Here is a 25884-nt window from a genome sequence, read left to right on the forward strand (position 1 = left end):
TGTCCTTTTGAGGGTATTTGTTTCCCATTGTTTAGAACATTTGCCACTACTTTACAACACAGAAAAAAGGTGGTATTCACTTGTAGAATCTTTACTGACTCAATGAACTTACTTCGTTTTTAATTGTTACTCAGTTCATTTCTGCAGTTGAGAAAATTTTACAGACTCCCATTATTCTATTTTACTCAGATCTCCAGTGATGAAGTCCATAGGGATTGGAGATGCAGACTGAAAACTCATCACCTCATTAAAGAATGAGGATGAAGCATGAGCTCATTTTTCTTTGTAGTATCAAAGCAGTCCATGAATACCAAGAAGGTGGTACCTAATCCTTTCTATTTATACTTGTGATGGTGGCACAGACACAGAGCAGAAAGACTGTTATACTTAACATGCATTTTTTGTAATAACAGGGATCCTAATATGCAGACCCTATAAATGTACAAAGAGAAAATGACAATGGCAAGATTTCTAGAAAATACCTGTTTTAATGAAGTTGAAGGAGTTTTCAACTGGACAATCCAACAGAAGAATTTAACAAGTGATAGACATGTAGATTATTTGGAAAAAATCCTTTACTGTGAGGGTGGTGAGACAGTGGAACAGGTTGCCTAGAGAAATTGTGGATATCCCATCCCTTCAAGTGTTCAAGGTCAGGTTGAGCGGAGCTCTGAGCAACCTGGTCTGGCAGAAGGTGTGCCTGTTCACAGCAGAGGGCTTGGAACTAGATGATCTTTAAGGTCCCTTCCAACCCAATCTATTCTATGATTTGATAATATGTACAAGTATATATCAATATATTTTTAGATCATAACTGTCAGTCTTAAAGAAGTTGTCCACATTCAAGTTTAAATGTCATTATCAAGAGGAGTTCTGCAGCTCAAGTGGAGAAGCAGGAACAGGTCAGTACCAGCACGTTTGGTACGGGCCTCATCAGTACTACCAGTTGAACTAAATTTACATTGCCCACAGATCTTGAAGGTCTGGTTGGTGTAAAGACTAACAAGCCTACTACTGCAGAAATATCTGAAGTAAGGATGATGGTTTGGAAAGCATGACATTCAAAAATAAACAAAGAACTTGCTGATTTCAACGTTAAAGTGTTCTTTTATTGAAGTCAACATCTCTGCCTCATTGCTCTATTATTGATTTTGCATTCTGTGTTTAGAAAAAAGGCATGCCTTCTAAGATAAAAGATATACCTCATCTTTTGCACAATCCCACCTTGCCCATTAGTTTGGTAACAACCCACTTCACCGGTTTTCCTTTTTCCTTTGGAACCTATTCCAGAAGTGAAGGGGCATTTCTAGTTTCTAATGGAATTTATGGCTGTCTTTTGACAGGATCATCTTCTGAAGCAGAGAAGGGTCTCAAAGTTTATTTGTAAGCTTCCTTATCTGCTTGTATGAGATACAAAGAACTAAAATAAATTGAACATTTCTTTGCATATAGCCTTCCTCAAGGAAAAATAAATGTTCCGTTCTTACGGAACACATCTGAAAAAAATCTTTGCACAACGCAGACCTTCACACTGCTCTTACAACTCCATGAAGCAACATAAACCTCAAAATGACACAAATGAACATACTTCCTGTAAGGAAATAAGTGAGTTGAAGTGAACTCCAACAACTAACACAAGCTGGAAAAGTACAGATGTAGGCAGGATGAGCATACTCCTTATACACCTGCCTGTGGAGTCAAGGTTTTGCAAGCAGTACAACTAGCAATAATTCCCAGCTCAAGAATATTGGTCATCCACAAATTGTCACTGAAATGACAGCACAGAGATTCAGTATGTTTTGTCTTTCAGCACCCAATCTCTCCCAGTGAGATTATGATAGGTTATTCTACTTAATCCATCAAGACTTACAGCTCAGACTATATGCCTTCCAAATAAACTGAATATATGTTATGCAGATACAAAAGACCAGATCTTACTTTCATTTCCATAAAATAAACTTAAGATGATTTCATGATCCAGTATATTCATAACTAGGCAGGCCTATCACTCACCCACATTGAAAATGTATTCCAAAAGGCTTCAAACTGTCATACGATTTGTTTGCATATATGCCAAATACTATCAGCAACTTCCATTAATTCAACTGAAATGCCATACTAACGATTCTTTTAATATTTAGCTATTCTCTAGAAAATAGTTGGCTATTCTCTAGAAAATAGCTGAAGCGTGATGGGCCCTCCCCTTTTGATGAGCTTTGTACTTACTTTGATCAGGACTGTAATCTTCATTTTACGTATTTATCCAGCTCAACTTTAATAAATTCAGTTGAAATTTTTGGTAATATACGTAATTTAAGTAATCAAATATTTCTAAGAATATATATAAATATTTTATATCTGAAACAAATGACACATTTAGAAATCCAAGATATAATGAACTGGCTTGCCAGACATACAAAAATGTCTGGAATATCAGACACCTTCTTTCTTACACTCTGCAAAAACCATTTCACTCAAGAATATTACTTCAATTTGTATTGATCCCCATTCAAAGCCAGCAAAAAGTAGTGCTTACATTATTTTAAATATTTTATTCCTAAAAAAGGGTTGTTCAAAGATAACCTACCTATGAAAAAAATTTATGCCAGAATTTACAAGTCTGGAATTGACATGCTGAAGTAATCACCCTGTATATCCAACACAAAGGATCAAAAAAAAACCAAACACAAATGTGATGCAGCAGTCTGAGTCACACTAAGGCACTAAAGTCCCTACAGTACAATTAAAGAACGTTAGGAATGAGACAGCATTAAAAAGAGAAAAGACACACAGAAAGACAATGCATATTTCACAAAAAAAAAAAAGGAGAGAAAAACAAAGATAATACAGACTAACGAACATATACACCTTTTAAAAAAGGTCAACATTTAAATGCATTTTCTTTCTCCTCAGGTAACACGATACTAACAGGAAGAAAGGCATAACTCATTTTGTGCAGTTCTTTGAAAAGACAGATGCAGTGCATGGTAGAAGTGACTGGGAGGATGGGCTTATTTCCACCCTAGCCAATAAGGAAGACCAAATACCTTTGTGCTTGTCCCGTTTATGCTTTAGCTGTGCTGGATGGGGTCTGATTCTGGCTAGAGTCTGTTCTCGATGGTTCATAAAAATAGGACCAGGAAATACAAGGGGGCCTGAGGAGAAACATTTTGCACATGCATAGGAAAGCTCACAAAATGGAAACAGTGTGTTAAACAAAATTCAAATTAAAAGCAATGAAAAAACATAAAGAATAATTATTATATAGTAATCTTCTTTTCTTAAATTCAAAAGGCCTTAAAATAAAAGAAAGTTGCCATTTCTTGATAACAGGACCAAATATTTCACAAACAATAAATATCCCACGGTGACAGTTTTACCTGAACCTCTAAGTATGCAACCGTACTCCGAGCAATGGAAATACAACAGACTAAAACTAGAGTAAAATTTGATAGCAAATATCCATTTTTGTCTGTATTAGATAAAAAGAATTTAATTATGCCTTACATCGTACAATATTACATTCAAAATACTGATTTGGAGTAATACCATCAGATCAATGCTACATTTAAAAAACGTAACCATAAAAAACTGTTCGCAATTACTATATTTGAAATGCAGAAGAATCAATTATAAAGAAAACAACTATCCAAAAACACATGTTCCATTAGGAAAATTTTTCAAATCACATGACTTCTTTTCTTACCTATTTACTAATTTTGAAATATATTTATTTTAAAAATATTTTTCCATCTACGTGAAGGTCTTAAAGAGATTTGATTTGAAGAAAGCAATGATACCTGTATTTAAAATTTTTTCCAGACCACTTTTTCTTTTTAAAAATCTAAACTTAGGTAGTGATGTACTATGTTTAATTGAGGCTGAGTATATGCACATCATGAAAAAGTGGTTTGTTCCTTTAATCTGTATTTCTCCTCTGTTTTATAGGTTAAACATGACACCAAGAATTCTTTGGAGGCTTCTCCTTTCAGAAGTCTCACATTTAACCAAAACCACGAATCAGGAGCAATCAATTCTGTCAAGTGACACTCTCTCCATTACATGGGTTCCCAAATGCAGTCACTATATGGACTGTAAACAAAAGCCCCCCATATCGGGCTTTAAGTCACGCTATAAACAACTTATGTGAAACTTCAAAACCAAATATTCCTTCTCCTGCTGCAACTTCACTGATATTCTCATTCCTCAGCTGACCTGTATTAACAAGACCACATAGACTAACTTTTCATAAATGCCCATTGTATCAGGTTTCCTGCTATCAGCTTTAGACCATAAGTTCCTTCACTAATACTAAACAGTACAGATAGAAATTTAAAGTTAGGTCAGAGCTTTGCAGTTTTAGAACCTTCAGATGAAGAAACACAGCAGAGTTCCAAAATTTTAGCATTAACTTTAAAACCAAAATCAAAAGTGTTTTAAAAATACAGTATTGTCTTGTCCTCCTAGCTCTGAGATTCATACATGTGAATTTATTAGACAATAAATTACATCTCACTTTGCTTCTTACCAAGCTGGAGGAGAAATACTGAGAAGTACAGTGAGGTAGACTAGACAAAGGCAAGAAAGAGGAAAGAGACAACTGGCAAGTAGGTTATGAAAGCTAAAAATGTTTGAAGGACAAATGATACAGAGGAAAGGTGAGTGAACAGACGAAAATAAGAAAGAAGTAATGGGACTTACTGAGAAGTTCTTAATGAAATTAAAAGCCCAAGAAATACAGAATGGACAGGGCAATATGACAAAAGTGAAACTCGTATAAAAAAGTTGCAAAAAGAGATGCAAGGTCTGCAAGGAATGTGGCTTCAAGTGTGTGGATCTAAGATATTTGTGGGTGACTGAACAGAAGAAGTGATCTCTAGATAACTTAGGCAAAAATTCTGAAGTTCTAGAAAAGGTTTGCACAACAAACAGTGCAGGGAACAAGACACAGTCCTGAAGGCAGCCTTTGGCATTTTAGTACTAAGAGCAAAGAGCAGAAAAAAGTATTTCCAGACAGAAGGTAGTGACGTACATTAGGGTGAGTAAAAGAACTACAGGAGATTTGGGGGAGACAGAACATTTAGAAAGCACAAGAGGCTGTCAGCTTCAGCATGGTGCTAGCATACAGTTGTCATTAGTTTCCAAGCTACTCATCTGAACTGCATGCCCCTAGTCAAGCTGACAATTCTGTACCAATATAACCTTCTGATTGGGCAACATTTATCACTGTTTCTGAATATTCCTAGATACTCTACATTTACCATTATTATGTAAAGAACTTGAATAGAAAATAAAGTTCAGTGCAATGCATCTTCATCTCATAATAATTTGTACCCAAATCCATGTAATGCAAATCCATCACCCTCCTTGGCTTTTCGTGCATACTAAATTCATAACACCATCATAATATAATAGGAAACATCTACATTTTGATTACTTTGTGATGCCTGCCTCCTTGGTCATGTGCTGACAAGATGTAAAGTACCTCCCTGTCCCTCCAAAATAACAACACAGGAAAAAGAACACTAGAATAATTCATACAGAGCATATCTGCTCTCTGCTTACATCTGAGGTTGCCTGTACAAAGGGAGCAGAGTTTGGGTACTATGAATTATTTCGGTGGAACAATCCAGTCATGCATTAGACACTTTGTTTATTTTGTTAGAAAATGCCTGAAGAGTATTATTTGGACAACTCCCCTAGAAGCCTCTAACAGGTCTGTATGGGGAATAATAATCATCTATCACTATTCTCAAGTATTTTATAAGCTCAAGTGACAGATTAGCAAAGGGGAGTCACTGGTAGACTACAGACCTGCTATTTTAAATCAGTTGCTATATGGTGGAAAATAACATTCACTCTCTCCCTTGTTTTTTTAATAGACTGTTTCCCATAGTTAAGCTTCAAGGTTAAATAGCTCCAGACAAGGAAATGTCAAGATTAGCTTTTCTTTCTTGGTCCTGCAAGATTCAGGCCCTTCAAAAAAGACATTGTTTGGCAGCGAATTGAAAGCGTAAAGGAGAAAAATACTTAACCACAGAAGTAATTTCATTTCCTAGAAAATAATTAATTAAATAATTAAATTAATAAAAAAATTAAATAATATATTGGACTACAGGAAAATGTACACAATTGATTTCATCCTACATGCACTTATATGCTTTTGCATTTTTGGTCATCAAAGCACTTACGCACTACTATAAAAGAGATTAATGTTTGATTTTATATTACACATATTTTGATTTCTTCTACTACCTTACTCTAAACAAATGCTATTTGGCAAGCTGTGATTAAAGAAGACTGAAATTATTTATCTCAAATGCTGACTTCTACATCAGTGCACAGAACATAGCAGGCTACCTAAAAAATAGTACATGATCACATGTATCAAAGACAAGCAGTATAAATCAAGGTTGCAGAGGAAAGTCCTATGTTTGATCATGTCTTCTGTTGTAAAAATCTATTTTTGGCTTCTTGAATCCTTGTAAGAGACAAAGCATATTTCTTTTTTGTGGTGGTGAGGTTTATTTTTTTCAGTAATAATATAGGGAAGCAAAACCCTAATATAGAAAAATAGTTATCTAATATATCAACAGGTGACAAATTTTAAAGAAAAATATTTCAGAAAATAGAATTGGAAACAAATGTTTGGTTTCAGTTCCACTATAAGTGGAAAACATTATACTGAGATAATGTCCCACCTCTACAGCCTTAAAGAAACTAAAATTTAATATTCCTATGAGGCACAGATAATAGCTATGGAGCATGTTCTTTAAAACTGTATTTTTCAGACAATAAGTAGCAATTTATTTTTAATTCAGAAATATGCATGGGGAATGTCATTGTGTTGTGCAAGCATTACAGTTAATTGCAGTTTGCTACTTTTGTTCAAAACACTGAAAATAAAGACAAGGATACATTCCTCTTCTTGTAGTTTGAATGTTCTTTTTTACTGATGACTAAATTGTACAAATCAGACATGGAAGAAAAATTATTAAGGCCTTTCAAAGGGGAAGAAGAGGTGCACGCTAGCCAAAACAAGCATGCAGGGCAATATGGGAGTAACAGAGATGAGATGGAAGTAGAATGCATGACAATTTTAATTTTCACACTTTTTCCCTTCTGAATACTTGATTTTGTATATATTGTTAAATAAATGTGAAAGATGTACCTCTGTATATAAATATACAAAGTAAATTAAAACAGCAAATATCAGCCAGAACTGTTCTCATCGAGTCTACTGAAAATCTGAGTTCTAAAACTATAATAGAAATATAAACATTTCTACTTTAAAACATCAGTTTTATTAACAATAATCAGCTCTTTCAGAAAGGAATCACAGACTCAAATACAACAATGTAATTTCATAGAACCATACCTGCTGGTTATTAGGGACAAAACCCTACAGCTTTGTCTTGAAAGCATTCTTAGAAAGAAAGTCATGTATGTAAAAAGGTAGGGGATTTTTTGACTGGTTTTTGTTTGTTTAGAGAACTTTGAAACAAATGTAATAACCCTCAGGTCATGAAAGCATCAAAATAAATATTTAACTATAACTACAGAAAGAAGCTCCACCATTATTTAATATAGAATATTGCATTTTAATAGATATTTCTGCTGTGTATTTAGGTAAATGTTCAGCAATGAACAGATAATAGTGTTACTGACAAACTGATTCCAAGCTCTGAGTGGCTTGTGCAAATCTTTAAACAGATTCATAGGATATTTGGCCTATCATGGTAAAACTAATTACTGAATTAACCAAATCAGTTACACTTCAGAAAAATGAAAAAATAGGCAGTCTCAGATAACATTGTCTCAAAACACAGCAGCTTTGACTGAAATTAATCAATTTCCCGTAGGTTCTTTTGTTCTTGCAAGTAGAATAAGACTGTTGAAAAATAATTTTTCCTTTTCTATAATGGCATCAAAAGCTAAATCTTGGTTAATTACACACCAAATCTGCATCTCAGTAATGATCATCTAAAGGTTTTTACATCACTAGTCTGAGAAAGAATAGTAGTGAAGTACCAGTGAAGCATGAGACCATTTATTATCACCATACCAAGAACCATTTCTGTATTTTTTAGCTTATTAATTAAATACAGTTTAAAAAGCTGTTCTCACAGTCTTCTAAAAAAACCCTCGAGTTATCTTCAAATGATAAACTGAAATCTTTGACTATTTCTAAATTCTATTACTTCAAATACCAACCTGAAAAAGTCACAGGAACAGCTTTCAAGACCAGCTGCCCCAGTAAACGCTAATCTTAGGTTCATTACATTAATTGTACAGTGAGGTCCACAGATTTCTGTAATCCATTAAGGTGTAATTTAATGTCCCTACAGGCAAAAATTTGGTGTTTCATAGAAAAGGAAACATAATCTAACCATGTTCTGAACATTCTAACATACAAAAATTCCTCATTACCACAGAAAACAATGAAGTGCAACTATTTCCATACTCATCTCTCACTATCCCATCATGCTTAAAACTAGTTTGAAAAAACAAAAAATTTCATCATATGGTGTATCAGCTCCTTGACTTCCTACCAGAATGACAGTGAAAAGCTGAGTTAATTCCATGAATAACTATGCTGAGATACTACGTTTTAGTGTAGAAGCCGTGATGAATACAGCTGACTTTATTTCTGAAAAGGTGATACACCCAACTCAAAAACGTGGAATTGATTCTGTAGCCTCTTCACTGCTTCTGTCACAGCCATTAAGTCAGAAGCAGAAAAGCAGTGAATGAAGTAGCTCATTACCACTGTCACAGAAAGGAGCAAAACTGGTCACCTGAATATACTGTACATACTTTTTGCACTGAAAAGTGCAAAGAAATATAATCAATATTAAGGAACTTTCATGTTTTTTGAAATAATTATTATCCCACACTGAAACACTTCCCCTGTTAATTTTAAGGTTCTCTTTTTTCACTAAAACAAAACTTCTTGAGTGAAGTAACATGAATAGCTGATTCTAAACATAGAAATTATTTACTTGTTACAATTCTATGATAGCAAGTGTAATCTAATCCGCTGTGACTCATTTCAACACAAAAACCAGAGAAATCTTCAGGATAAGCACCTAAAATTTCTGAAGTTATTTACCACTCATTTTAGTGCTCCTGAACAGCATATATACAGGTTCCTTACAAAAGTGCCAGATTACTTGAACGATATTTGAGAAATACATCAACCGGTTGTAATAGTAGCATTGAACTAGGACATCACAGCTGTTAATGACAACTACTTCTACCCAGAACATCTAAATTCATAGTTCATGTTTTTAGACAAACACAAATAAAGATGAGACATTCTCATCCTCTTCCATACCTACCAGAGACCATAACTGACCTCAGGAATGGAGTTAAATGACCAGTATACCTGTAGTCATAACCATCACTTTCTCCCTTAATACAAGTGGATCACTAAAACGTATTTTTAAATCAGAGGTCACCATAACAGGAGTAAATATGGAGCTTTGGTAAAGAAGCACAAACAATTAGATCACTTAAAAAATCTGCAGTGTGGAAACCAGTAGACTTCCAGCACTTGTGCTCCTAACACCTCTGTCCTAAACTTTACTCCTATTTCAACACATTCAATGGGCAAATGAGCAAGAGGTTTCTTTGTGACTTTTTAATTGTTTTATTTGCATGACTGTTTTAGGAATGAAATATTCCTGTATTTACTTAAAAAGCTTTCCTATGTTGAAATGATTAAAAACATTCAATATCTAATGAAAATATTTGTACTGAATGAAGGTCACCACCTGTAACTAAAAAGCGAGCAGCAACATTCAGTGATGGTTCCTATTCTTGACTATGATAAACTACATGGTTTGTTTCTATTAAAAAGAACAAATGACATGCATTAACACACTGCAACCCAGAAATCGGAATCCTGACAAGCTATATGCTGTGTACCTTAAGGAAAGACCCTAACAGAGCTAATCCGGTTGTTAACTGACTAAGCAATGTTTTCAGAAAACTAAAAGGTTGGAACTTGCTTTGGGTCTCTAAATAGCTATTTCTTTAGCAAGGATTTCTTCCTTTACATATGCACAAATACTAGAACTTGGGAGCACTAAGCAGCTGGCCTATTTTTTTGACATTAGTATAACCAAGTTTTTTCAGACTACAGAACCTTTTGCACACAAAATGTAGTAGACCATTTAAATGTTCTTGTTTTCTCTTCTGAAAAGAGTTGTCAAGAATGGTGCTATTCTTTGCACCAGCTCATGGAAAACTGCAGCATTTGGATGGAGAAGCAAAAAAAATCACAAACTTCTTAACCTGATGATGCAAATCAAGATTATCGAATCAAATACTCATACCTGATCATGTAAATCAGGATGTCTTAAGTATTTGCGAAACACTATTTCCAGCTTTATCACATAAGTAATTCTGAATCAAAACAGGAGACTGTTCTCCAACTCTTCCAGCTAGGTATACGCACAACCTCCTGCAGCTCGCCCAGGTATAGAATTTCCATGCTCTTTTGATATAATATGAACATGTGCAACAAGCTGGCTAGCAATATCTTTTTACCTACAGTCCCTAATACACTCATAAAACCAACAATAAAAATACATTCGTGACAGTGTTAACCTGACTTGTATTTTTGTTTGAGACAGATGGCACACAGAAGGGATAAGCTGCTCTGGTTCTACTTCCAACCACAGAAATAGAAGCAAACTTAAATGTTTCTCTGTCACTCTTCTTTTTCTTTTAACTGAAATTTACCTCCTAGATCTGTCACAACTGATGGGCTGAAGAGCAGCACCTTTCAGTAATGTCCAGGCATTCAACAAGGATTTAACAAAAAATTATTGTTGATATTTGCATGCAATGGAGTTCCAACATAACCTAAACAAAGGTTTTCCCTCTCCCCTTCAAAACTAAAGTTAGCCACTAGATTCAAAGAAAAATAAATATTCCATCTATTTCCATATGCATAGACAACTATAAGTTTTCTCTTCCTTGTTGCTCTTTATTTGTGGTGAAACCAGTAATTTCTTAATGCAAGTGAAATAAAGATACAATTTGCACCAAAAGATTCAGTGGCATAGAGTCTAGGAACCAACGTGGATCTCAAGGCGCATTTTGTGTTTGAATCAAACCAGTATCTAATTCATTGAAGAAGAATCAAAATGTATTTACCAACACAGCAGGAACTTGAAGATTGTAATGTCCCCATAGGTAGTTATTCTTCTCAACACACAATAATTTTACCAACCTCATCATCATTCTTCACAAAAATATTACAGTTTCTATCAGTCTAGATCTCTCAACTTTAATTATTTGCCAGATTGAGACATGGAGCTATCTTAAAACAACAAGAAGAGTACTGAAAACCTGTTAAGGTACATACTGTTTGTGTGGAAAATCAACACTAAGGCAGATAATCCATAGGAAAATCTTGAAAAGCGGCAGCATTTTGTTTTTTGATTCAGTTTGTGTCAAAATTTTCATGCTATGCAAGTATAGAAAAGGTAATTTTATAAAAGAAATTTTGCTTACTATAACAGAAATTGAATAATTTATTATAGTAATTAAATAATTCATATATAGGTAAATTGCACTGAACAGGTTTGCAGACTTTTCATCTCATCATATAAAAGCATTTCAGAATCTACATATTAAAAAACCATTATTCAAGTAGGGAATAGCAAAAAAAATATATATTGACTTGTGAAAGCGATATAATATCCTATTCACTACTACAATTCTGATTCTTATGAGTAGACTTTGTTAAACATATAGATTTTTTCCAATTTTCTAAAAGCATGCTAGATAACATAAGATAGCCATTTAGAATCTGATTTTAGTTTGATTACTGTACTAATTAGCACACTGAGAAGTTTCTTAAGCTATTCAAGCCTCTTCTCAGGAAGTCACTTACCTCTTCCCTCTTCCAGTCTGTGTCTCCTATTCACACGCTGTCGCTTTTCTTCTTGTCGTAACTGAAGGTGTTCTTCAATATTAACTCCAGGAACAGGGACAGCTAAATAGATTAAGAAAATAAAATATGTAAAACTATGTTTAAGATTATTTTGATGGCAATAAACCCCAGAAGTTATTAAGTAAATGAAAACTGAAACCTACTTACTAGCTGCTCTTTACATAGGTCTGACAATAATGAAAGGATTTAAGTAAATTTGGAGAAGTTTTAGGCTTTATTTCCTAATTTCCTGGTTTTCATGAATCTGGCAATTCCAACATCACTGAGCAGTACTTAATACTTAGGTATATACATATCTTTATTAAGTTATATGTTGTCATGGTTATTTCAATTCTCCCCTAAAAGGTTTCAGAAAGTGTCATGATTAAACCCAGCCCAAAATTGTTTATATTCCTAAAATGTTTCATATGAATTAGCCTTTTTTTGGTTTAAGAATGCTCAAGTTCTGATAAAAATATTTTAGAAAAATTTTCACATACCAAAAAGGACAAGAACAACTTTGTAGTATCAACATCAGTATCATAAGAGCACAGGGCACAAAGTGGCACAGATATCTATAATAAGGGTGAGCTTAAAACATTTCACATAATAGAATGATCCCACTTTGATACATAACCATCAAATAAATCTGACCGACAAGCTCTATTTTATACGTTTTAATAATACTATACTAAAATTACCCTGTAATAATAAAGTACGTAAACTAATGTACTGAGGAGAAAAAAAGGTGCAGTAAGAAAGAATTAAAAGCCATCTTGCTAATTTTGTATCACTTACCCAGCAAGAGATCTAAAGGTATCATCTCCTTTACAGCATCAAGGATTCCTCTTTGCCTTGCTTCCTGGCCATCCAGTTCTCTAGCACATGCCTTGCAGCACCCACATACGGCACAGCCTGACTCACCTGAGCCACAACCACAGATTCTGCAGCAAACAGAGTTGTTTTATTACTATCTTTCATTTTCATGCATCACTGATGTCTTGGTAATTAAAACATACATTATTAGTTTGCTCTATCTGGGGACATGTAAGTTTTCCAGAGACAAACAGAAAGGACTGCTGTTGCATGATGCCAGGACCGTACGCTGACCATACACTGAATTGACTTCTCAGCATTAACTTCTCTTCATTTAATTTAATGTATACCACGTGAAAAAAATGAACAAGGAAACAATGACCACACAAAATGCTGGAGAAGTAGTAATGGTGATATGTAAAGCAGTGGCCCTTCATGCAGCTCAACTCAGAAGTAATAGATAAAAGCAACTGGAACAGCAAGATAAAAAACTTCCATCAAAGAACGAAGAAAGGTTATCCTGAGCCAGCAGCTCTGTCAAGAGACAGATTTATATTGGTGCTTATATCCAACAGTTCCTAGTAGAGAATTGTATGCTAAAGTAAAAAAAATGTATTTAAAACTAAATCACCTACAGCCATTACCAGCTATTTACAAAAAATTTAATCTATTTCTGATTTTAAAAGAACATACTCTTTTTAGCTATAATGTTACTTTAAATTTTAGTTTAAAATACATCAACTCAATTTACACTCCACACATGCTTTAGCCACTCAACACGCTGCATCACGCACATTTCCACACATTTGCTTACCCTCCAGGTACTCTGTCAGGACGCCCACTACTAACACAGCTAGCTCCATAGCCTGTGCAATCCCCACATACAGTGCACACCATACACTGTTCCAGCTTCCACTTATGCATGCCTGGAGGACACATCATGGATTTCTCATCTTTTTCATCCAGTTCCTCCTCCAGGTCTTCATCCATCGCTGTTGCCATGTTCTCAACTCCAAAACCTAATTAAGATATTGAAACAAGAAATAGTTGTTTTCGAACATTCAGTTCTGTGGAGAAAGATGTAAACTTGCATTCATGCCATGTTTAAGTAAATGACAACCTCAAGATTGAATGCAAACAAGGAAAGGTAGAAATTGTTTTCTTACTAAGACACTGGCACATAGCAAGACAAAGAGGATGTGGTTTGGGTTTACTCATTCGTTTTAAAGAAAAGCTTTTCTATTGACAAAAAGTAATTAAGTTCTGTTCTTCGTGTTTTGGGTTTTTTTAAAATTTTTTTAAACATTACTACATTTATTAGTATGTGCACAACACCAAATACCTGAGAGCTGAAGTGAAGGCATTCATGCCTGTATTTTTTAAGCATATTGTATTTACTTAATTAGTACTGGAATTACATTTTATAATAAAATGTTTAGTTTTGTTTTCACATGGAATATTTTGCAGCACACAAAACAAAAGGAAAAATCTAGGTCCCATACCTTTTCCTCCCTGGCTCATGGAGCCTGTGTCTCGTCCACACTGTCCTTTATTATTTACACCAAATGTCCAAACTTCCCCATTCTTCATTAACACACAGGTGTGAGCTTTGCCCATGGCTACTTGAGTCACAAAATGGCCTTTCAAATCTGTTACTAAACCTGGAAGACAAAAAACACTTGAGTGGCAAATTGAACTTTCTAGCCAAGAAGGAAACTCAATGATATAACAAAATTGCTAGAGGATACAGACAATTTCGAAATTATTGTCAAGGAAGAAAACTAACAGATATAAAAAATCAAGTGCTAGAATTAAAAGGAGAATTAGGACTAGGCCACTTGTGCTGCAAAGAAAGAAAAGCCAAAAGCAAACTTAATCCTGCTGCAAATCACTTGTTCTGAAAAACAATACTAAAGGATACATAAGGCCATTGGAGTTTATTTCATTAATATTTTACTTAGACTGACATGTACTCAATTACCTGCTGCTTTATGAGCAGAGAAACGTACAAGGTCTGGTTTCTGGTAGACTTTGTTTGTAGGAAAACATGCCTCATTTCTCTGACTTTCCCTGTGTGGCCTTCTAGTGTCAGATTAATACAGCAAGAGATTTTATTTCTTTTTCTCCACAGTGGAAGCATTAATTTGGGTAATTGTCACCACCACCGCTAAGTATTTTTACACAATTCAAGGAAACTTGTCTTCCTTTTCTACTCTTCTGTTATATTGGCCTCAATCAGAGGCAAATCAATTAGATGAGTAAGAAACAGACAAACAACATTTTCACGGGCTAAAAACTACCACACTAATTTCAGCTAGTCTAGTTGAGAAGTAATTTAAAAGACAAATATTAACTTACTTGTACTATCAGAGTAAATGGCATCTTTTCCAAACATGTAGAGTTCTCCATCTTTTGAAATTACAGAACTGCTTCCATTATTGCACGCTGTAGATATGACAATCTTTCCTTCCATTTTAATAATTTTTTTAGGCTTATATGGTTTTGACTGCCTTCTGCTTTTAGCTTTAAATATATAAATAATAAGTTACAAGTCATTGTACCAAAAAAACCCACTCCCAACAACAAAACCAAAGGCACAGTAACATTGTTCATATAATCAGGAGTTAGCTTTCAGACTGATACTGAAAAAAGGAAAAAACCAAACAAAATCAACCAAACAAAAACCCACAAACAAACCCCCCGCCAACTATATGTACCATCTCCTAGTTTAATTTTTATTGGATTATACTGGTTCCTCTAAAAAATTCAACGGCAAGCAAAGTCATGATTAGATAAATATCTTTCATGAATGATTTTCCAAGTATTTCAAAACAATTATTATTATTACTATTATTAATTAATCTACCACAACATAACAGAACAGCCTGTTTCCTAAAAGGAAGTGTTTAATTTAATATCAGAGTAGATCACAGCTTTAAGGCACCTAAAGCTATCTTTGTCTTAAAATTCAACCTGAACATACAACTTCAGAGATCAAAACCAGGAAATTTGTTAATTTTTTATTGAAGAGGCATTTATTAGTCTGAAGATCAAATTAATATGTCTTATGTCTAAAGAATGCTGTTTGATCAAGGTACAGAAGATCATGCTTCTACAGTTCCTAATCCATGTACCTCTCCATTAGTTGGTTAAAAAAAAAAAAAATTTCCGAAGTTCAATAAAACAACAACGAAGAGGCAAAAATTTAGCTTGTCAGTTTTTCAAAGTCCCAGGCAGACAGCATGGCCTCTTGACCAAACTTATGACTGCCTTTGCTCAGGACAACTGTAAAACAGTACTCCCACCACACAATCCAAACTGTGGTAAAACAGAGATCAACTTCTGTAGCTGGGAGAGGCAGTGGCACTGGTTGTCAGGACCTGTGGCTGGCGTAAAATGCAGCCCAGATGACATGCTTACATATTCTTTGAAAAGGTTAAAACTCTTCAAATCAAAAAGTGGTTAAGAGGCTTTTATCAACCATTGGTCAAGCAAGCGATGATACATACTCGATTCACCATCCTCTCCTTTACTAGCAGAACCTGTGAAGAATATGCTTCCATCCTCAGCAACAAGTAAAGCATGTGAGCCATCATGTCCAACAGAAAACTGAATAATCTTTGGAGATTTTGTGATGGGGAGTTCAACCCATTTGCCAGCTGAAGGGCCACCTTGTTTGATTCCAAGGCTCTGATATTTGCCAGTATAATAAATCTAGGAGAAAATAGTTCATCATTTTTAGTTATGCCACAGCAGTTCAATCTTATATAACTTTTAAAGTTGCATTGTTTTAAAATCCTGTCATTTCAAACCACACAACTTTTCCTGACTTTGTTTACACTATTTCAATGTCTTTATCCTAAACCCATCATATTTTTACTTAGTGGGGGAAATATTCTGATTCGAATCTCCTTGTTTTGAAATGTGCTTTCTACTGAGCCACAGAGTCAGTTTCCTTATATAATTGTTTGGTTAGATGAGTTGAACACTGTTTGTGGGAAGTTAAGAGAAGGTAAAATTTGCAAGGGTGCTAACATATTTCTAGACAAAGGGTAATTTTTCCCCCCAAGTCTAAAACAAAGCCCTTCACTGTAAGACTGACAGTAGAAATTTCTGTAAATTCAAGCCATGGATTTCTGAATGGTTCCAACTATTTGTTTATGTTTTTTGCCTTTTAGCCTTTAAAGTGGGCTCTGAAAAATGTATTTAAATACAGTCAAAGACATTAATTCTAACATACTGAAAAGGTAAAAACAAATTATGGAAAATAATAATCAGAAACCACAAAAATCTATCGGTGCAATTTGCTATTCATTTAGAGAACATTTTCAGTACCTTTCCACTAGCAGTTTTCATCAGTGCAAACTCTCTTCCAGCACCAAGGACAGCTGATTCCTCATCAAACCCTGTACCTGGGCAAGTGAGACTGAAGTTAAGTGGATGGTTTAATCAGGCAGTTTCTAGACCAGTTACCTACCCAACTGTGCTAGGGACAGTTTGTCATAACAAATTATCTAAGAAAGCTGTAAGTGAAACAAAATTTTGCTGCCACAAGAAGGTTTACTGAACTAGACTTCGTAGAGTTGCTTAAAGAGGAAAAAATAACACATAAGAGCAACTGCAGTTGGTCAGTTGAAAGGTCCACATAGACAAGGATGCTTTGGTTCTGATAGCCAAAAGCAGACACCTAACAGAGCAAAAATACCCCAAAGCAAAGGTCAAGAGATATTTTTCCAAAATACTTTTACAGATACTAACAGTTCTTCATCTCAAATTCTGATGCAAGTATTTTTCAACCTATTTCTTTTCCATTAATCCATCCAGTTGTCTTTTCACTTGTTGACTTTGACCCACAGCAAGGAGTTTCCCAGCTTAACTACATGTTATACAAGGACTACTATAAAGTCCAAGCTTCAAACTGTATATTTATTATATAACTAAAGGAAAATATTGGGAAACCATGGATAGTGCTACGAGAGAAAGGTGGTTAAAATACATGTATGGATTTGACTGAGTCAAGTAACGCTTAAGCAGTTTCACATCCCTTGTACCTCTCTCCATGTGTTTATAATGGAGCTATACCTTCCTGTAGGTAATAAGAGACAAAGGGAAGAGCAGTGTTTCAGCTCTACTGTTTGAATTACCAGGTTTGCTATTAATCTTCAAAGAAGAGGACTTACTGATAATGTGCAAATCTTTCTCCAGATCAAACAATGAGATACCACAGGCATGTAAGCATTTTCTTGCAAGCTTAAGCTGCAATTCCTGTTGCAGTACTGGCTCAGTACTTGTGGCAAATATTCGCACTACAAAGCCATCCTGCAATAAATACAAAAATCTACTTTATACTACATAATAAACGCATTAATTTGCTTTTCAAATCATAAGTGCACCAGTATAATACTATTTCAGAGTAAAGTGTCAGGGGACTGATAAACACTGATAAAATAACATTTATTATAGAATAACATTACAGAGGAGAAAAGAAGAAAGTGGTAAACAGGACAAGGTGAAATAAGTAGCTGACATACCTTAAGCATATATTGAGTTCTATGAAAATGCTATGAACACTATGAAAATAGTTAATTGCTGTAGAAATAATTAACTCTGAAACTCCCAACAGTAATCTTACTTGCACAAATATTTACATCTATATTTTAAGACCTTAATTTCTCCTGATTTGGAACCCAAAATTCTGCATGCAGAGTGACTCCTGTAGAGAGTAGCTAAAACAATTTTCTGTTTACAAGTGCAGATGGAGTTCTTCCATTAGGAGGAAAATGGATTAATGCTCCTTTTCTCATAGTTGTATGTCTGGCATCTTTTGACAACCCAATCTCACCCCATCCCTGCCCCATCCCTTTTTTACAGGTTTCTCAGTATCAAAAACCAATTCAGAACTAAGACTGTAGTAACTGTCTGCTTAAAAAACATACAACAATCACAATGGTTTTGACCCTAGTAGAAGCACTTCTTAGGGTTTCCACAGCTTTGGCCAACAGGCAATTTTCATACAAAATCTTTTGGAATGTAGTATATTTCAACTCTCTTCTGTTAAAACTGGTTGAAATTCCCCAACAAGTTCCAAAGCAATTACATAAAATTGATTTAGGAAAAAAATTATAATTAACCTCTACAAAGCTTATGGTACAGAGATCCTCTAGAATAACATGTTAAAAAGATATTATTCCATGTATAACATTTTTTTCCCCGAAAGAACAGTCAAGTTTTTCTTAAAACTTATCTGAAAAATAAAAAAGTCTGAGAAATCCATCACAAATCAGAATCTTATGAATAAATACCAAAATACTGCTTCTTTATGCACAAATATGGCAGTTTCTCATTATTTCTAGTTACATGGATTTCTTCCTTAGTTGTGTTAGTAAAGAAAAAGCCAAACATTAAGGAAAAGGGAAGCTACAAATATGCTAAAGCAAAACAATTCAGTTGAGAGAAAAACAGTCTAGCCATCATATGCAAAACTTACATCTCTAGATGCTGCTATCTGATTAATATATTCTCCATCAGTGAAAAGGATATTCTGCCCTTCAGTATGACAATCTGTGAGAGGAAAATGAAGTGCACTGCATCAGTTTATATTAGCATACACACACACACTTCTCTCTGCTTTTGTCTAATGCATTCTTACTACGATCAGATTATGAGAGTTCTAGTTTGTCTAAAGTGAGATCAAACTGTTCTGCTAATGTAATATTTTACACTGGGATCTCCTGTCTCACCGAAACCATATAATGCTCCTTAGTTACTAAAAGAGTTATTACAGAACTTTCTAGTGTATGCAATGTAAGTGGTTACATCCCCATATCTAATGGCAAAAAAATAAAGCATTTAGTATTCACTTGTGAGTTTTAACAGAACTAAATTCTAATTTTCTAAGACTGTTAAGTCCTTTCCCAGAGATCTTTTTTATACATATGGGCCATTATCTTTAAAGAAATGTTTCCACAGTCCAGCATATAAAACCTACAGAAATAAAGGAATAAAACTTTCCATAATTTATCTCATTTTCCATCACTAAAAAATTTCACTAAACTATTAACTGAAAATCGGGAGGGGTGAAAACTATAAAGCATATACTTGAATACATCACACGTTTATTTAAAATAGGTCAGCCAATTCCAAGAAAAAAAGGTAGGAAGAGAATTCTACCCAAATTAGGAGAAAAAAGACCACTTTCTCTGTAAGTTTAAACATATGTCTCTAATACCATTTCTTCTTCCCTTCCTGATCTGTTGACAGAATTATGAACAAAAAGATTGATGTTACTTGGTTTCTAAGGTGCTTGTCTCATGGATTACACACAGGAAAGAGACCTCTTCCAAAAATACTACAGGATAGCTACTTCACACTCCAAAGTGTTCATAACCTGAACAAAGATCCAATCTCAGTCATTTTAACTACTAAATATAATGTTCAATGAAGCACATTTTCTGAGCATAACTAGCAAGTTTGCAATTTTTTTGCTACCTAGCTGTGCATTAAAAAATAATACAGCTGAAGACACCCCACAGTATTTAGAAACCCACAAACTTGTTTACTTTTTCCTGCTATACTGCCCTGTCCAATACAGTGTCTTACCAGGAATCAAATATGTATTAGATAGCCTTCTGTAATTCTCACATATTTTAGCAAAGTACCTAAAGTAGACAACCTTCCCCTTAGAGCAGACCCGGGTATGAATCACAGAGGGTATGCAGCAAGCAGGATGGAGAATGGCAGATACACTGAAGTTTGAAATATTGTTCTCCCAAAAACAATCTCAGATTTAACAACCAAAGCCAATTCACGTTACTAATTCTCTATGCTGCAAAATTATATCAGTGATATAACAAAAGAAATTTCAGTAGGTTGACATGAAGTTCCAAAAATAATATAAATTATCTTTCTCAAAAGGTTACAGGGAGTTGGTAAGTATTTAGATTCCTTGAATGACTGAAAATTACATGCTCACACAAGCAGAACAATCATGGAAATGGCACATTCTGACCACCAGTGGGTCCATATTATACTGTTTAGCCCATTGCTTGCATCATTCAAGAAGAGGCAAGTTTCCCAGTAAACATTTTTGGGGGTTGGTCATATGTTTAGTAGATGTGTGAAAGAGGAAACCTGGAACAGGGATGCTTTTTTATTTTAAATACATGTTCTCCAGAAGACTTCCTAAAAATTATCACTTTAACATCCAGGCCCAACATTAAATATCAAATTAATGAAGAGAGTACAAAATGGAAGGCAAATGGAGTATCTGCAAAAACTAGGACAGTACAGTGTTCTCAGGTAACATGGAACTTAATAATAATAATATTACAAATGGTAACATTATTAAGGACCTCAAAGGACCCTACTGGTTGAAGAAGCTGCCCTGAGATGAAGAAAGTTGAAAAACCACCCTAAAAGTCATTTTGTCAGGTCCTTGAATATGCTCTCACAGAAATTTCTAATACAGCCCCACAAAGAACAAGAGCAGCTTAAACAGACATTCAAGCTTTAAGGATGTGCAGAAAGTTGCCTGGATTAGGTTCTACATTCATAATTCATTTCAAAAATTACTTTTTGCGTTTCAAAGAAAAATATCATATGAGAATTTTTCTGAGGATTCAGTCATTGATTTCTTATTTATGTTAGGATGAAACACAAAATCTTTCTTCTGATTATAGAATAAGCCTGTAATTGTTTGATCAACAGGTATTCTTGTGTCCTTCTACTATTTATGTGAGTGGCTAATAACAGATGTGTTCCACTAGGAGGCCATTAAAGCATGTTCCAGGAACTTCCTCATTCTCTAAATAGAGACTGAAGTTATGAGGCTTCTCTGAAAAAAGCCAACAAAATGAAACAAAACAACAACAAAACAAAACACTCCACCAAAACAAAAACAAACCTAAAATAAATCCCCAAACAAATAAAGCAAAACCCACCACCAATACAAACCATCAGAAGTATAGTCCATCTGTGTTCTTTAACTGCCTTGGTTTTCTGGATACACTTTTACTTATATTAAAAACCAAGCTGTTTTGTTCACAGTTTATAACTACCCACCTTTAAGAGATCCTGGAAACAAAGACATATGTGAGCCAAACGCTCAAAGTTCAAATGGGGAAGAAATAAAAATTTTTAAGAAGGAATTTAAGCTCATCTTTAAATTAAGATGAACACACATTCTAAAATGTTGCAATATTCTTTCAATACTTGGAGTAGGATGCAAGGCCTCTAAGTGAAATACTGCAGCTGGTCCAATGCACTAAAGTAATAAAAAAAGAAATCTCTGTGATCTCTAAATCTCAGTTTCTCTTCTGCTTGCCTGAAAATACATATAGCATGCAAACAGTAAGCTATAACCAACTTCTCATATCTGGATGGTCTTACCTGGCAAAGCAACTGTACCGTCTTGTTCCAAAGTTTCAGGGTTTATTCTTACGGCTGTCATACTGTGATTACTCGCATCTCTATATAATAAATAACCCTGGTAAGAGTAAAAATATACACATTGGTATGAAAATATTCTTAAATACATCAACAGGTATTGTTAAAAGGGAAAAAACTGCAAGCATTATTTTAGGTATTGCTTTAAAATTTTGGAAGACTTTTATGTCATATTTGCTTCATTTTGATAATCTTTTCGGTATAGTCACTGTGTGGGTTCCATACACCTGTACAAGCACTCAAAAAACATCACAGACATTTATAGCTACGTACAGAATGTCCAAACATGTGAAACCACATGAATCCTACTTCTTTCCAAACGGATAAAACAGTCTCCAGAAGAAATGTACCCACACACATTTGTATTGTGCCAGTATACCTTCTGGTGATCTGTTTTAACACTAAATAAAACCAGATTTCACATATGTGTACATATATATATATATACACACACATACACGATAAGTGTAGTGATAGAACATGTATTTGTAATGAAGAATTTCTCTTCAGAAGCATGGTAAGGAATATATTTAAAATCACACTGGGACAATGAGATCACTAGTTAACAGTAAATATACAAAAAAATTGCTCACTAGTTAAAAAATTAAGTAAATTCCCAGGTCTCAAAAATATAATTTTTTTAATGTTTTGAGGGATTTTTATAATGAATAACAAAGGTATAAGAAAAGGTGCCTGATATTCTGGAAACTGACTAAATCTAAAAAACATAAACCACCCAAATATTGTTAACTCCGCAGCGGTAACATCAACAATTATCTCTAGTTATTGTTCACATAAGCTCAATCCTCCCCCAATGAGAACAGCATTTCCTTATTTTACTGCAAATGTTTTAAAGTCAATTTGTTTTCCTAAACAGATATTTCAAATATTTTTTACACTACTTTGTTGCAACAGCACATTTTTACATCCACTGACATTCATTCAAAAAGCAGACATCAAGTCACTGTACAGTCCATAAACTGATGTGTTAAACCATCATATTTTGAGGAAGTCTTCACAGTGACAACACAAGAACCACTTCATTACTCTCTTCTATATGCCAGTACAATCAGATGTTCCCCATCTTCCACAATTTAAGTCATTCAAAAAGTCATGGTTTTTATACCTAAAGCCAAAGGAATGATAAAATATCCATGTAACCTTACTCAAAGCCAAGGTCTACCTAAATTACTCATGAGGGATGGGGAGGGCCACATGTTTTATATTTTGAGTATTCACCTACCTGAGCATAGCCTAACCAAGACTTTTTTTCTTTTCTGTTTTTGATGCGGGATGTAGAATTGTATATATGGCCCTGAAAAGCAAAAAACTTCAATCATTTAACAAACACCAGAGTGAAAACTTAATACATAATAATTTACCATCTATATAACAATGTCTTCAACATACTGTGAAAATTCCAGCAAAATGCTGTCAAATTCTCATAGAAATCATCAGAAAACTTAACACAAACTGTAAAAGTGATCATTAGTAAGCTACTTAAGACTCTCCATGGGAACAGGACATCATAAAAGTTAAATTATTAACTATCACTCATCAGATGAGAAATAATCACATTACCCTCACTGTCCCGCTATATCCAGAGCCAATTTTGTAAAGTCCATCTTTACATAAGAGATAGAGGAAAAAACCATCACTCTGAAGTAGGCACTGGTCATCTTCATCTACAGATATTTCTTTCAATGGCCACTTGTGCATCAAGGCTGCCTTCTTTATCCCATTACTGAACCAGTCCTGGATTTGGATTTTGCCCACCAGAACTGCCTGTACACTCCGCTGAAGAGAATTTAAAATGGTTGGCACCTAAAGAATAAAAGAAATAGTGAGCGAAAAACAAGACTATTTTTTGAATGTTGTATTTTCTGTTCTATCTCCAACTCAAGAGAGACAAAGAAATACCTACTCATCTTGAAAACAGTGAGGGGGAAAAAGGCTAACTGAATTAAACAACAGATCTTCTCAGAACTCACAAGAAGTACTCATTTACATAAATTCCCAGAAACAGAGAAGGTTTAGTGCAAGACCTGAATAGTCTGACAAGCATGGCTGCCATTATTGGTGAGGATTGCAGAGATTGCTTGCAATGTTCTTCCTGTCTCTCCCCATGCAGCTACCAAACTGAAGAGGCAAGCGCAGGAAAGTGCTGTCAAGGACTGTCCTGTACTGTCATTCATTCCCGTGCTACGGACAGTTATTTCCAGAAGCAGCTGGAACAGGGATTCTGCAGACAAAACACAGCCATTAAACAGACAAGTCAAAATCATATAAAACAATCTGACAGTCAATAAGCAATTAAACTTAGAAAATACATGACACATCTTTCTTCAGCCATTATGTTTAGCCCTAATTTCAGACAGAAAATAAAGCATCACAATCAAGTAGACCTAAAATACCTTTAACTTTTTATTCTTCTTCAGTTGGAAAATGTCAAGCCTTGATAATCACCATGGTCAAAGAAGAAAAACTACAAGTCCTCTGTCACAGTGGAACACATCAATAAGAAAAGAGCCAGGAATTATCTGACCTGCCTATTCAGTCTTCCTCATCACTAAACTGATGTGTAGGTCTTGACCAAACTTCTCTACTCTTTTCTGAACATTACCCATGTTGAAGCACAACCCTTTTCACGGAAATGAGCATTTCAAATCAAAATTTGAAAATTATTTTGATTGTATGCCTCTTTTCAAGCATACATGTTTAGTGGTTGAACATCTGCAGCAATCCAGGTGTGAATAGAAATCCACCTCAATTTTGTTGACAGCAGATAGAAATAATCATGAAGGCAGATATCAAAAAGCATTATTTGAAGCTTTTTAATACTCTGTTCATTAGTATAAAAATAAAAGCCTTCTATAGCAAATTACAATGAGTCTTTGGAAATGGAATACTGTTAAGTCATAAAATATGGTAAAAATACACAAAGTCTGAAAATATTTTTTAAATTATTTTTAACAACACATGCTACAACTTAGCCTTCCCTGTGATTCTATAAACCAGTAAAAATTATGAATCAACAAAAGATAATTGGATTTTAACTTAAAGGACATAATCAATCACGCATGCAAATGCATCAGGAGTTCAACTCATATTTTCAGTATCAATAAAAACAAAATTAATTTTCAGGGAAGTTTTTGGATGGCTGGAGGAAATACAAAGAAAAATTCTTACACTCTGCTTAGCACATAAATTACAATGTTAAATATCTAAGCTACAGATTAGCTCTCTGCACTGGTGCGGCCTCACCCTGAATAGTGTGTGCTGTTTTGGTCAGCTCAGTATAAGAAAGATATTAAGTCATTAGAGATTGCCCAAAGGAGGGCAACAAATATGGTGAAGGGCCTTGAGGGGAAGCCATACGAGGAGCAGCTGAGGTCACTTGGTGTGTTTAGCCTGGAGGAGACTGAGGGGGGAGATCTCATAGCAGTTTAAAACTTCCTCGTGAGGGGAAGAGGAGGGGCAGGCACTGATCTCTTCTCTGTGGTAACCAGTGACAGGACCTGAGTCAATGTCCTGAAATTGTGTCAGGGGAGGTTCAGGTTGGATATCAGAAAGAAATTCATCTAGAGAGTGGCTGAATGCTGGAACAGCCTTCCCAAGGAATTGGTCACAGCACCAAGCCAACAGAGTTTGAGAAGTGTTTGGACAATATTCTCGAG

The 25884-nt window shown here is 34.7% G+C and overlaps 1 protein-coding gene across 10 annotated transcripts in view; it reads right to left on the minus strand.

Annotated features, from left to right (window-relative positions):
* The window catches only part of MYCBP2 (MYC binding protein 2), a 173245-nt gene that overhangs the window by 112801 nt on the left and 34560 nt on the right, over positions 1–25884 (minus strand). For 9 of the 10 annotated variants that reach the window (XM_050333831.1, XM_050333830.1, XM_050333829.1 and 6 more), the window contains exons 5-18: positions 24253–24449; positions 23789–24031; positions 23451–23522; positions 22151–22247; positions 19251–19324; positions 17944–18082; positions 17099–17175; positions 16273–16477; positions 15122–15286; positions 14266–14424; positions 13578–13782; positions 12746–12891; positions 11909–12010; positions 3048–3155 (exon numbers count right to left, since the gene is read on the minus strand). In XM_050333831.1, coding sequence (XP_050189788.1) covers positions 3048–3155; positions 11909–12010; positions 12746–12891; positions 13578–13782; positions 14266–14424; positions 15122–15286; positions 16273–16477; positions 17099–17175; positions 17944–18082; positions 19251–19324; positions 22151–22247; positions 23451–23522; positions 23789–24031; positions 24253–24449 — 1989 coding nt within the window. The remainder of the gene's footprint in view (positions 1–3047; positions 3156–11908; positions 12011–12745; positions 12892–13577; positions 13783–14265; positions 14425–15121; positions 15287–16272; positions 16478–17098; positions 17176–17943; positions 18083–19250; positions 19325–22150; positions 22248–23450; positions 23523–23788; positions 24032–24252; positions 24450–25884) is intronic. The other variant, XM_050333825.1, reaches the window with a different exon arrangement.

Source organism: Myiozetetes cayanensis, unplaced genomic scaffold, assembly GCF_022539395.1.
Source record: "Myiozetetes cayanensis isolate MyiCay16 unplaced genomic scaffold, myiCay2020 scf5-8, whole genome shotgun sequence".
In the NCBI taxonomy this organism is placed as follows: Eukaryota; Metazoa; Chordata; class Aves; order Passeriformes; family Tyrannidae; genus Myiozetetes; species Myiozetetes cayanensis.